Source organism: Chinchilla lanigera, unplaced genomic scaffold, assembly GCF_000276665.1.
Source record: "Chinchilla lanigera isolate Chin_1 unplaced genomic scaffold, ChiLan1.0 scaffold00007, whole genome shotgun sequence".
Classification (NCBI taxonomy): domain Eukaryota; kingdom Metazoa; phylum Chordata; class Mammalia; order Rodentia; family Chinchillidae; genus Chinchilla; species Chinchilla lanigera.
This window is the reverse complement of record NW_004955408.1, coordinates 1,838,818-1,852,068: the sequence shown is the minus strand read 5'-3', so window position 1 is coordinate 1,852,068 and position 13,251 is coordinate 1,838,818. Positions and strand designations below refer to the sequence as shown.

At 56.4% G+C, this 13,251-nt stretch overlaps 2 protein-coding genes across 2 annotated transcripts in view; one reads left to right on the top strand and one right to left on the bottom strand.

Moving 5' to 3' along the window:
- The window catches only part of Col23a1 (collagen, type XXIII, alpha 1), a 262,912-nt gene that overhangs the window by 182,390 nt on the left and 67,271 nt on the right, over nt 1-13,251 (bottom strand). The window lies entirely within an intron of this gene.
- On the top strand, nt 5-3,759 carry LOC106147306. Its single transcript, XM_013508005.1, has 2 exons — nt 5-2,334; nt 3,102-3,759. The coding sequence occupies exons 1-2, from the start codon at nt 2,103-2,105 to the stop codon at nt 3,701-3,703; spliced, it is 834 nt and encodes a 277-aa protein (XP_013363459.1). The 5' UTR covers nt 5-2,102; the 3' UTR covers nt 3,704-3,759.

The window sequence follows — 13,251 nt, the reverse complement described above, 5'->3', positions numbered from 1 at the left end:
AAAGGGCAGCCAGAGAGGCCAGGATGAACTGGCGGCACACACGTACTGAGCGCTGACCGCATATCACGCCTGGTCCTAAGGGCTTCGGAAACACCAAGCCCCGTCAGGTGACTGTTGCAATATGTTTCGCGGCCGAGGACACTGAGGTAGGAGAAGCTGACGCCTTCCTTGAAGGTCGCACAGCAGGGAACAGCTCCCCAGGGAGGCCTCCCCGTGCTTGCTGGCCCCCCTGCAGGCCCTGCCATCATGTACACACATGGGGTCTGGATGGAGCAGACGTCGTCTTTATAAACAAGCAAGAGCTCAAACATCTGGCCCTTCCTCTGCAGCCAGATGCTGTGCAGGTCCAAGCCCTTTGGCCTGCCCTGTCCACACGGGATAAATACCAGGAGCCCTCCTTCCCCGGGATACCGGCCTGGGGTTCCTGAGGCCACAGGTGAGGAACAAGGCTCTCTGCGGGCTTCCGGCTGTGTCCAAGGGTGCCGCAAGGAGGGGAATCTGCTGCCCGTCAGCAAACCCTGTGCCCTACCTCCCAGGCACGCAGCGTTTAACATGCACCTTCACCATCTGCAGCTGGACAGCTCGGGGCGTTAGCGCCTTCGTGTTACTGCGCAGCCATCGCCACGGTCCATCTCCAGAAGCTCCTCGTCTTCCCCGAGTGAAGCCCTGGCTCCCTCGCACCCTAACTGCCCGCTCCCAGCCCTGTGGACCTCCGTTCTCCGTGCCTTCTCTGAGCCTGCCCCCGCTGGGTGCCTCCTGTTAGGGGGATCCCACGGCGTCCGTCTTCTGGCGGCTGGCTGGTTTCCTTAGCACAGAGTACCCCTGTGTCTGCTGTGTGGGAACGCTCCTTCTCGCGGGGCTTGGTGGATGGACACCCCACATTTGCTTTGTCACTCATGTGGTGACAGTCGCCGGATGCTTCCATCACACACCCTGCGTAGACACAGTGTCTTCTCTCCGGAGCAACACACAGGACCGCGAGAGCTCAGTGTTTATAAGGCCCTGTCCCCCGGGGTCACCTGTGACGGCCGTGGCTGCCACTCAGCCCGATGGTGGAGATGCTAGAGCGTCCCACTTTAACCGTAAGGAACCCCGAACGTGGGTTTTTAAGGTACAACTCCTAAAGTTTTAAACTGTTGATACTTCATCCAGATGCTCCAGAACATCGTGGAAGTCACACAGAACTGGCCCGGGAGCTGGGTTTGGCCCTTGGAGCCTCGGCATGACCCGGGCCTTCTAACAATTCCAGGAAGCGGGGTTCGGCAGATGAGGAAGCAGAGTTCAGGGAGGCTAAGTTGCCCAAGACTGCCTGGCAGGGCCTGTATCTGGACACAAGCCTTTAGTGCTAAGTCCGTGTCTTTCCTGAACGCTCCAGCAGCAGGTGTGAAAATGCTTTGTGAGTGACAGCATGGGCCATGCACTTCACACGTGGTGTTAACGTAAGCAAAGAGATGCCTTTGAGTGGGGCCCTAAACAGAGTGCATTAGATTTAAAAATCTCCCAAGCCCCAGCCAGGTGGGGGATGTGGGTCTTACTGCGGGCTCTGACCTCCCAGGGGCAAAAGAAAAGAGCACTTGCACCTCCATGGCAGGGCCGTGTGTGCTGAGCCCATCAAAAAGCTGAGCCGGCCTTCCAGCTGTTAATCAGGACTCTGGCAGGTCCTGTGCCGATGCTTCCGAGACTGGAGCACAGGCTGCCATGAACCCCCGGGTTCAAAGGCCAGATGCTCCCTAGCTTGACCGGACTCTCAGACCCAGGATGCTGGGCTCCTGCAGGCTCAAGGAGGGGTTAAATGGCACATCTGTTTTCTCTCTCAGAAGGTCGACAACAAAGGCGCGGTTTAAAAGCGTTCTCCTCAGACACAGATAACCCTCTGACACCGCCTCTGCACAGCCTGCTGTGTGGCACCACCCCGAGACCCTCCTGGGGACAGAGCCCAAACCTGGCGCCTGCGCACTGCTTACAGGACACGCCAAAGGAAGAGGCCCTCCCCGGCCATGGTGTGCGTTCAGGTCCCCTCTGGAGCCCTGTGGAGATCCCTGCCCCCCGAGAGCCACACTCTGCGGGCAGCACGACCGCTCTAAACGTAATGCATAAGTGGGATGGCTAGTGTGTCAGAAGGTGGCCACTACCACAGGGGCCTGGAGGGGGAGAAGCAGGGAGCCGTGATGGCACGCATGGACCAGGGACCCACAGGGAGGCTCTCCGATGGCCCCGTCCACTCCTGTTCAACTCTGGGCCTCCGGTTTAGGTCTCTGCAGGGCACAATTCAGAGAGCAGAAGAGCGAGGCACTCAAGGAAGACGTCCACGAGGCAGGGCTGGCCTTCCTGGTGGTGAGTCCCCTTTAGAGTCGGGCGTCTCGCCCTTCCCTGCACGCCGCCCTCTCCTCCTCGTTCCTGAACCGCGTGCTGGTCAGTGACCCCCACGCGTCCCACTTTGCGAGACGCACACCCCGCTCCATGCCGAGTCCCGGCGCTGTGGTAACCTGAAGTCACTCACCACAGCCACTGGCCCTCAGTCCCCACAGCCTGAGATGTGAACACTGGTGGGGCTCTCGGCGTGTGTGCAGTGTGTCTGCCACGGTGCGGGCCTGTGCAGCGTCCTCGGCTGCGGCTCTGCTGTCTTTTTTTTTTCTAGTACTGGGAATTGAACTCATAACCTCACACTTGCCAGGCAGGTGCTGTGCCACTGAGCTAAATCCCCAGCCCCCAGCTCTGCTGTCTTGCGGGAGGGGTCAGAGGGCTTCGTGCCACCAGAGTGAAGGTGGCCAAGGAATCCTGCGGGCCGCTCGTGTCCACTCGGGTGTTGCCAAACCTGCACCCCACTGCTGCCCCCCTTTGTGACCCCTGCCAAGGCCAGGTACCCCTTCTAATACTGACTTAATATCAGTCTTTAAATTGGCCCACGTTTTTCCACTTAAACTCATTTAAAAAGCAAACGTTATACACGCTGGTAAACAGAAAACCAGTTCCACTGGCCTAAAATAGAAAGAAACTCTAAAAATAAATACAAGGCAGGGAAGTTATTAAATTATAACCAGATACGGCAGCGTGGGGGAGGCTAGCAGGCTGAGGCTGGCTCTCTTTTTGTGTTAAAAAAGGGGAATCAGCAAGTGCCGGAGAGGCCTCGAGGACGCACTGGCACCCCCACGAGCTCTCGGGGCATCGCTGGGAAGGCCCAGGGGGAGGCAGGGTCACTTCGGGCCCCGCTGTGCATCGTGCAGCGGCTTTCGCGCGTCACAGCCCTCACTGCATGAGAAGCTGCCAGAGGCGAAAGACGCTGCGGGACCCCCAGTGCCGGGAAGAAGGCACAGCTTCGAGGGGTGGCTACTGTTCCCGGACGAAGTGGACAGTAACGGGCGAGGTGCAAGGGGCACCATGCAATCCACATGCCGGTGATCGGAAGCGGGAGGGTCAGCCACAGCCGCAGCCCGCGTCTCCCGGCTTCCTGGGACACACAGGACCCTGGGGAGCATCGTCTGGTTCGGTCCGCACCATGGCGAAGGAGGGAGCTGCCTCCCTCCTCCGTGAAGGCCCGGAACGGCGGACCCCCCCCTCCCCCAGCCAGCAGGGTGCCGAGCCCTCCGGTCCTCGCAGGTCCCAGCAGCAGGCAGCGTGGGGACGAGCCTCAGGTCTGATATTGAGCAGCACCTCGTTCCTCTGGACTGTGTGCTGGGGATGGGATCCGGTGTTTCCTTTGTAAATTCCCAACTTTTTAAGATTAAAAATGTTATTGTGGAAGAGAATACACAACATAAAGTTTCACGTCTTAAATCTTTTTTTTTCAGTACTGGGGACTGAACCCAGGGCCTTTTCACCAAGCTACATCCCCCCACAATCCTCTTTTTCCCTTTTTCATTTTGACACAGGGTCTCACTAAGTTGCTACAACTAGTCTTGAACTTGTAACCCTCCTGCCTCAGCCTCCCAGAGAGTTGGAACTACAGGTGTGTGCCACCATACCAGCTGTCATAGTTTTGGGGTTTTCACAAGGGGAACAATTTAATACAGACACATATTTTATAAGATTATTTATAATAGTCACCCAAAGAATCAATATACAAGAGAGTGCAGGAAATCTGTCCACACACTAAAGACCTAGATTCCACAGTAATGCTCTGCATGAGTTCAGCTGAAGAGCCTGTAACAATGCCTCCCATGAGTCCAGCTGGAGGCCCAGAGCCTGGGACAATGTCTCATGTCTCTCCCTGTTTCACAAATCTGCACTGGGAAGGCCCAAAGATCAATGGTGGAATCTAGAGGGTCTGTGCCAGCGGGATGAAGGATCTGTGCGAGCAGGCTGAGGGATCTGCACTGGAGCCAGGAAGCGACACTCAAAGTAAGAGCCAGAGCTCCCCCGAAAAGTACCACAGCCGTCCTCAGCAACAGTGAGGTCCCGAGCGCCTCCTCCAATGAGAACAGCTGAATTCATCAGGAAAGCCAGCATGACAAGCTCCTCCCGGAAAACCAACAGCTTCCCTACAGCACCCAACAGCACCCAACAGCACCCAACAGCTCTCCTCAGCTCCCAGCACCCTCGACTTCTCCTCCAGCTCTGCCTCTTATGCTGCTGGCAACAACCCTCAGGTGGGCCTCCCACAGCCAGCACCACGCTGGTTCAGTCCAGCTGGGGGTTACAGGTTGACCGCCCGTTGTCGTCCGCCACACCAGCATAGCCATTTCTAAGTGTGCAGATCAGTGGCATCTATGCATTCACACTGCCAGGTCACCACGGCCACAGCCACCTCCAGAACTAGCCCCACGCCCCAAGCTGAGACGCTCCCCGCTAAGCACTACCTTCCCCAGCCCCTGGAAACCGCTGATCTGCTTTCTGCCTCTATCAGTGAACTATTCTAGGTACTTCGCATACATGGATCACACAGCATTCACTCTTTTGTGACTGGCTTTTTCACTCAGCAGAATGTCCACAAGGTGCATCCATTTTGTAGCATGGGTCAGAATTTCCTGCTCACCTTCTTTTCTCCCCCTTTGAGACTGGATCTGATTATATTGCACAGGCTGACCCCCAACATCTGAGTTTAAGTGATCGTCTTGCCTCAGCCTCCTGAGTGGCTAGGACTGCAGGCCTGTGCCACTGCATGGTCTTCCTTTGCAGTGATGAATAATATTCCATTGCACACATGGATCACATTGTGTTTATCCTTTCATTCACAGATGGACATCTGGACGCCTTCCACCTTTGGGCCATTGTGAATGCTGCTGCTATGAACATATGTGTCCAAAACTCTGTTTGAGTTTCTGCTTTCAATTGTCGGGGCGGATAAATTCCCAACTTTAAATCTGGTTCAAAAGGCCCTTATTTCTACTGGGACATTGCCCAGGGGAGGGCTCCCTCCCTTCCTCTCCCACCCCCACTTCCACGGTTAGTCTGTGCGGTGGTCCACAGACCCTCTCTCCGGGATGGGGTCACCTCAGCGCCTGTGGGCTGACTTCAGGGCCCACCCCATTGCCAAAACCAAGGAAGCTCAATCCCTTCAGGCAGGACGTCAGCATCGGTGTTGGCACGGAGCCTGTGGCCGCCGCCTGGGTACCGAGGTCACCGCTAGAAGACGGAGCAGCTAAAGCGAGGTAAGCGCCATGTGAGTCTCTGTTCTGTGCAGCGCTTAGGGAACAGCGGCAAGTAAAAGGTCTGCAAGCGTTTCACACGTGTGCGGTCTACCCCAAACGCTCTTCTCTGCAGCTGGGCGAACCCGCAGAGGCAGGCCCTGCACGTCAGAAGGCCGACTGCATGGTCCCTACAAGCCCCGCCGCATTTGACAAGGACCGCAGAACACTGCACCCAGCTTCCGGGGGAGAGTGGGCTCCGGGGTGGACGTGCAACAGAGAGATGATGCAGGAGCTGTGCCGTCGGGGGCCCTGGCTCTGCAGGCCGCTCTCCTCAGAGGCCCCGAGGCCAGCAGCGCCCTCAGCCCACCCTCCCCCCAGGAAAGCTGCTGCCAGTGAGAACCAGCGTCCGTCCGGAGGCGGGAAGGGACTTTCCTCCCCGCAGCCCAGGGGGCCACGCAGGAACCAGGGGCAGAAATGTGGCGAGTGGTTCATCCAAACAGCCCAGCGGGCCGAGGTCTAAGAGAAGCTCTTGTCAGGCTAATGTGATTTTCTTTTTCTTTTTCTCTGGCACTTCTGCACCCCCGCCTCGCTTATTGTAACCGCCATGATACGGTCCACTCAGCTTTAGGTGTTTCCCCCCAAGCGCCCAAGAGCGCGAGCGGTCCCTCCGGCCCTGTAAACGCCAGACTCCATCCTCCGCGAGTCTGGGGCTGGACACATCTGCTTGACAAACACAGGGCAGCTGTGGGGCCAAACTCATAAATTAGCGGAAAGCCCTGGTGGTCAACATCTGGCTGAGCCTTCCTTCTGCCTCTTTGGGACTGTGGCTGGCTTGCAGCTGACCAGCTGGGGTTGAGTCCTCTTCCAGGGCAGCTATCCTGAGTCCCAACTCCACCAGCTCACTTTCCCAGACCCGTGTCCTTCCTGAGCCAGGACCCAGCATCCGTGGGACAGTGCGGTGTGGTTGGCGAGCGGGCCGGGATCCCCGTGGTGATAGCTCCCTGCACACCCAGCCCATCAGTTAGAACATCTTCCCTGCTCCAGAGGCTGCTGACAACTGTCCCAAACCCCACGAGCCGGGCAGCAGCCCTGGCCCCTGACGACGCACACCTCCCATCTGAAGCCAGGGCCAAAGCTGCCTTAATCCAGAAGCCATGGCAAGCAGCCAGCGATGAGCAGAGGATCAGGGCTGAGCAGAGCTTCCTGCCCCCAGGGAGACAAGACGGGAAAGATCCAAAGCCAGGCCCATGAACAGGTCAGAGGACGGGGCAGAACCCAGAGACGTAAGACAGGAAGGTGGAGGGAAACCAGAATGTGGATCAAAGTCAGAGCCACTGGGAGAATGCCTCGATCAGGCTACCCAAGCATCGCACTTGGCTGGAAAGCTGCAAATTTCTCCAGACGTCCTGGATGGCCGCTGGTCTGGAAGTGTCTGGACTCTCACAGAAGACGGTGGCTTTCCCTCAGGACGCGGGGCTGGATACCTCCTATCCCAAGTAGCCGGCCTTGCCTCCGGGACCCACGCTGAAGGCTGCATGGGAGAAGCCCATCTGCAGCAGTTGCCCGGGGAGCCTCCAGGGTCCCCATGTGCTGCCATCCACTCCCGGTTCTCCTACATGATGGCCATTCCTAAGTCTTCCTTCTGTGCAGGTACTGGAAGACGCAGCCAGACATACGTGAGGTCATGCTTGAGTGTCGGCGGATCGGATGAAGAGACTCCTGCAGAGGAAGTTGGCTTTCGAGGGAACTAACCTTACGCACGGGTTAACGCACAGCTGAAAGGGCTGTTGGAGGTGGGGTCTAGTGGAGGTCGTGGGTCTCTGGGCGTGTCTTTGAGGGCTGCCTCTCTGCCTGGACTCTCTTCTGTTCACTGTGCTGGCTCACTGCCGTGAGGGGAGCAGCCCTCCTCCGCCACGACGCGCTTCCCCCAAGACGTTTCTGGCTAGGGACTCTACCCCGGAAACCGGAAGCCAAAATAACCCTTCCTCTTTTGAATTGTGTCTGTCAGGTATTTTGTGTGTGTCAGCAATGGAGAGGTCACCGATACCAACTTCGCACTCTCAGGTCCATGCGGCACATGAGGAAGTTCTGAAAAACCACCTGTCACAGAGACAGGCATGTCAGCACCACCTGGGGAGTCCTGAGTCTGCTGAGCTCCTCAGCACTCTTCGAGGACCCTGTAAGGAGCAGCTAACAGCTACCTCTACAGCTGTGGCCAAGGTGTGGTGCCGTTCCCAGAAGCTGCAACAGTGGGCACCGGATCGCTGTCTGTCTGTCTGTCTGTCTGTCTACTTATCTGGCTAATTCTTACAGACAGGGGCAAACACCTTGCTTTCAGACCTGTCTTTCTCAGCAAACCCAACCAACCCAAAGCCCGTAGCCCCGCTGCCGTTACCTAACTCCCACACACCAAGCCAATAGTTCCCCCGCCCTAAATCACCCCAGCGCCAGCTCCCAAACTACTGATGGCCACGCCTAATGCTCAGAGCCTACAGAAACCGTTTGAACCAGGGGTGGAAAACCTGCGGCATGCGCGCTGCAGCCAGCTGTGTGTTATCACTGAAAGCCCCAAAAGTTTCGCCGTCACTGGTTTAAACTGTCCGTCCTAACCTTGCTCAGCCTGCCTTCCTGCCACTCGCCCTCCTCCTCCTCCAGGGGAAGGCTCTGGCCCGCACTGTCCCTCGTGTCCTCCTCTCAAGACCCTGGTGCTTCCCCACACAGCCCCACGCCCCATGCTTGCTCCTCCTCTTGGGAACCGTACTGCTAAACTCTATTTTCAAGACTGTCTCCTCCATATCAGTTATCTTACAGTACCTGGTTATAATAAAGCCCTGGGTACTTTTAAAAACAACCCCAAAGATAAAAGGGCTGGGAGAGGGTGCAGCTTCTTGTCCTCAGAGAGAGCGAAAGCTGCGTGGAGAAGCTGTGTGAAAGGGGCCGGGGGTACAGCTGGTCCCCAGTGGCCTTCAGGAGGGTCCTTGAGACCAAACCACAAACCACAGCCCGTACAGTCGGCCTCCACAGCAGGGTGGACGAGGATACGGTACATCTGGAGATGCGGATGCCTGGGGCACTTGAGCCCTACTCCAGGAAAGTGTGACTCAGCAGGTCTTGGGAGGGGCCTGAGAATTTGTCTTCGTGGCTTCCCAGGCCTGTCTGGTGCACATCATGAAATGTAAGGTATTGCAGTATTAATCGTGGTAACAATGGTGGCCACGGAATGCTGCTGTGATACACGAGTATCATGATACACAAGCCCTAATTCCCCCAACACCCAGCTAAGGTTTAAATGTATCCCCCGGAGTTCCTGCTGTGTTGGAAACCCAGTCCCTGATGCAGCAGTGTAGCGTTGTAAGAGGCGGTGAGGTCGGGAGGGTTCTGCCCTCCACTGCAGATGAGTACTGTGTGGGGAGAGGGTTAGTCACCGCAGGACGGTGTGTAACAGAAAGAACGTCAGATCTGATAGCTCTCTGTTGTGTATGCGCTTCCCTTCTGTAGAGTTAGAATGCAGCGCCAAGGCCCTCACCACATGCTGGTGCTGTGCTTGGTTTTCAGCCTTTAGATCCCTGAGCCAGGAAAACTTCTGCTGAGAATTTACCAGGCTGTGGTACTATGCTGTAGCCAAGAAGGTGGATTAGGATCCTCTGTAAAGGTAAGTGTTGCCACTTTCTAGATAAAAAATCTGAGGCTCAGTGTGGTTAAGGAACTTGGGCAAGGTCACACAGCTTGGCAGGGAGAGAGCTGGAATTTCTAGTGGGAGCCGAAAGCCAGTATTCTGTTCCTTCTGACATTCACCGGTGATTAGTCAAGGGCAGGGCTAATGAGTGACCCCTCCTAGGTCACCCCGAAACCTGGACACTCAGGACTCTCACACTGGTCCCCAGCATTCCCATGGAGGGTTGTAAAAACAAACATCTTGAGAGCTTTGGGAGAAGGACGCTGAATCACAGCCAGTCACGATCTTGGCGCTCAGAGGAGTTCACTGCCCTAAGATTGCACTCTCTTGTTTCCCTGAAACCTAGAGAAGCAGTGTCCGCATAAACGTGTGCCTCCCTCCACCTCACTGCCTGCAAAAGGAAGGCAGACTTCAGCAGGGGACGGGGCTGGGCCCGGGGCGGAGCATGAACCTGTTTGCAAAATCCTTCCGAACAAGAGTGTGCAACCTGGGCTGCAGGAAATTCTCAAAAGCCTGCAGCTGTGAGTGCGGTTTGGCCCGATGAGGCCCCTCCGTCTGAGTCCTGAGCTCTCGTCGGTTCCCAGGGGGCCTCAGAGAGCCAGGATTTTGACTCAGATCCTCTCACAATCAACTTTGAGAGTTCCTCCGCCTAGGTCTTCCTTTCTCATTTTCAGTGAAACTCTAACCTGTTCCCAAAACAGGCGGTCAGTGGGATTCGGTTCACAAACATTTTATGATAATATAGCGGCTGGCTGTGTAAAAATAAATTTTAGATGGTTCCATTCCTTTCCCATATTCATAACTAAATAATTGTTTCATGGGAGTTCATGTCTGAGGTCTTTGTTAAAACTTTCCACCTAAAAATTCAATCTCTCCTCCCGTGAAGTGTAAAAATAAGAGGTTCACAGTAAGGTACACAGCTCAGGGGGTGCCTGCCTGGCTGTATGAGGCCGTGGGAGTGACCTCTACCCCTTCCCTAAAACAAGGTGCAATCGTAGCTTCTTATAAGACGTACCAACGGAGAGTCGCAGAGGAAGCGTAGTTTCAGGCTGTGTGTGGCCTCACGGGGAGTGCAGGAGCGCGTTCTCAAGGAGCAGGGGCCGGGGGCTCCCCCAGACTTCTGCCTGCTGAGCGCACCTTCCTGCACATCGTGGCAACCCCTGGCGCTGCGCTCCGCGTACGTGGTGTGTGTCTGTCGGCAACATGGGCAGAGCGGTGCTGGCACAAACAACGGCAGAGGCCGGGCCATCTGCCCCACACCAGTCACCACTGGGGACTTCACACGAACCACTGTCTCCGAGTCTCCCTTCCGTGCAGGCACCACTGATGTGTCTGTCACACACATGAGAAAACTAGGCTCAGTGACTTCCTGAAGGTCCCCAAGGAAAGCGAGGAATGCAGGATTTGAACCCAGGGTATCAGAAAGTCAAGATTCCAGTTCTAACTTTATTACTTTCCACCTATGTTGCTGCACACCCTGGCCTCAATCTGCCCATCCACCAGATGGGGCTGACAGGGTATCCGCGGCTTCTCCCTCGTGGCTTAGGGTTGCTGTTCGGGTTCTAGAAGCAATCAAGGACAGAGAGGCATCCTCGGAACAGCAGAGACCCATAAAAGGCTGTGAAGAGCCTGGTGTTGACATTACTTGTAAGCCCTTTATTTCCATTTACTGGAAGAAGTTGTTTTTAGGCAACTTCATGAGTCAGAAAACAACTGAGCCCAGGGGCTGGGGATTTAGCTCAGTGGCACAGCGCCTGCCTGGCAAGCACAAGGTCATGAGTTCGATTCCCGGTACCGGAAAAAAAAAAAAAAAAAAAAAAAGTAAAAGGAAATCAACTGAGCCCTTAAGCCACCTAAGGGGGTCACGAGCGCTCTGAGCAGGAGATAGTAACTGGGGCTCAGGGTGAGGCAGCGATCTGTGATACCACGAGGCAGAGCGGTGGGGCGGGCACGACCGGCCAGGCCAGGGGTGCCTGTGAGCAGAACCCTCCAGTGTACCCCTATCTGAGTCACCGATGTAAGCCACCAGCCTTCAGCCAGGCAGCCATCCTTCCCGAAAACAAACGGCTTGTTTAAATGAAAAGCAGACAGCATAAGTAGAAATGTCCACAGAAGAGGATCTTCATGCCCCTTATCAGGCGCCGGGAGGTCTTCTAGACAGTGTGGCCCCAAGCAGAAGTGTTCACTGTTGTGAATGTTGCCAAATCGGGAAGCAAGGACTTCTCGCGGTGTGTGAAGTTTTGCCTTAGAGACACAAGCCAGCCGGAACCCCTCTCAGCGAAAGTACATACGCTCACAACCATCCCCATGTCCCTCTGTCCCAGGAGAACACAGAAGAAAATCTTTCAGAAGAGTGGCACACAAATCATTTCTTCACAAGCGAGACCTATTTGGGAAGTTGAGTCTCATAGGTGACATCTGCTGCTCAGATGCCCCCGACAGTCCTGAGAGGCAGGAATGTTTGTGCCCATTGCACAGATGGAAAAGTTGAGGCCCCCAGGGACTAAACACGAAAGGCAGGTGCTAGTTATTACCGGTGCAGTCTCCAGATCACTCATTTGAGCAGAGGGCGGGCTCAGAGACAGCTGGGCAGGGGAGGACCTGAGGTCCTAGCCTGGGCGGTGGTGGGGTCAGGCCAGGAAGAAGCTGAGCCGGGCTCTGGCAAGGCCTGGTGGACTCAGCTGAGCCAGGTGGTCCTGCAGTTACCCTGGGAGGCCTTGCTGGACCACACTGAGGCACTGGAGCGGTGGCTCTGTCTGCGCCCTGTTCAGGAGACTGACGTGTGCGACCGGAAGACCCCCAGGTCCGGCCAGCAGAGCCGTGGCTGCCAAGAGGCCTGGGGAGCTCGGGGATCTGGTGAAGTTTGGGGCGCAGTAATCAGACTAGGGTTCTCCTGGCCCTCGGAGCTGCAGGTCCGAACAGCCAAGCCCCTGGCTCCCCACGGCAGCGTCCTTCTCCATGCACCCCACGCCTCCACGTTCGCCCCGAACGCTGCAGGGCTTCCCAGCTCCGGCCTCTCCTACTTGCACGTTGCTCTTGCCTTCCAGCACCCTCTGACCCGGGATTTGGAAGACCCCTGGGTGGGCTCCCTGGAGATGTTTCCCACCTGGGTGCCAAGTATATCCAGGGCCGACTGGCCCCTCCCCTCCTGAGTCCAGGGCGAGAATGTCTGGAGAAAGCAAATTAACGATTCCAATTAACATTTGGGTAAAACACCGAGCCCATTGTTTTATCCACGCAGCCAGATATACTTCGATTAAAAGGAAGTAGGTGGGGGCCGGGAAGATGGCTCAGCGGCTCAGTGGCACAGCGCCTGCCTGGCAAGTGCAAGGTCCCGAGTTCGATTCTCAGTACCAAAAATAAAAAAAGGAAGTAGGTGGGAAAGAAGCCGAGGGCTCTGAAGGCATCGATGCCTTCCGTTCTGAGGATGGGGGCAGCCTGGGAACAGGAGCACAGAAGGCCGAAGGTGCTGGAAGGCTGAGACTGCCAGGGTCTCCGGGTGTGGGCAGCACACCTGGCATCAAAACCCCACGGTATTCCAAGAAGGACCACCTTCCAAAATTCAGGTTCCGCAAGCCCCTGGCTTCCCCAAGCCTTGCCGGACCCAGGGGGGCCTACAGCCAGATCACTCGGCTTCAAGGCCTGGGCTCGTCGCTGGGCAACAGCAATCACCCCCACGACGGTGACGCTAAAGGCCACGTTGGTGGCGATGGCCAACATTCACTGGGTACTTAAACACAAGGGAGAGCGCAGGGTTTCATACGAAGAGGCACTCTTACATATCCCCATTTTGCAGCTGAAGAAACGGGAGCTCATGGGGGTAGAGCCCCAGGTTGCCGACTCCAGAGCCCAGGCCCCTGGCCGTGGCAACAACCCTGAACTCCCTCCGCCTCCACTTCCCTCCTGCGCCCTGCACGGGGCAGCTTCACCTGCTGCAGAGGGTGCCACCTTTCCCTGCAGGTGTTACCCACTCTTCCCTGGACCCTATAAAGAGCAGTGGCTCCTTCA

What these genes read in the sequence shown, in the direction of transcription:
- LOC106147306 (XM_013508005.1), top strand. Translation starts at nt 2,103, where the DNA reads ATGGCTAGTGTGTCAGAAGGTGGCCACTACCACAGGGGCCTGGAGGGG. An exon ending in CAGGGCTGGCCTTCCTGGTG is followed by an intron (nt 2,335 to 3,101) that starts GTGAGTCCCCTT and finishes GTGTTAAAAAAG; the next exon opens with GGGAATCAGCAAGTGCCGGA.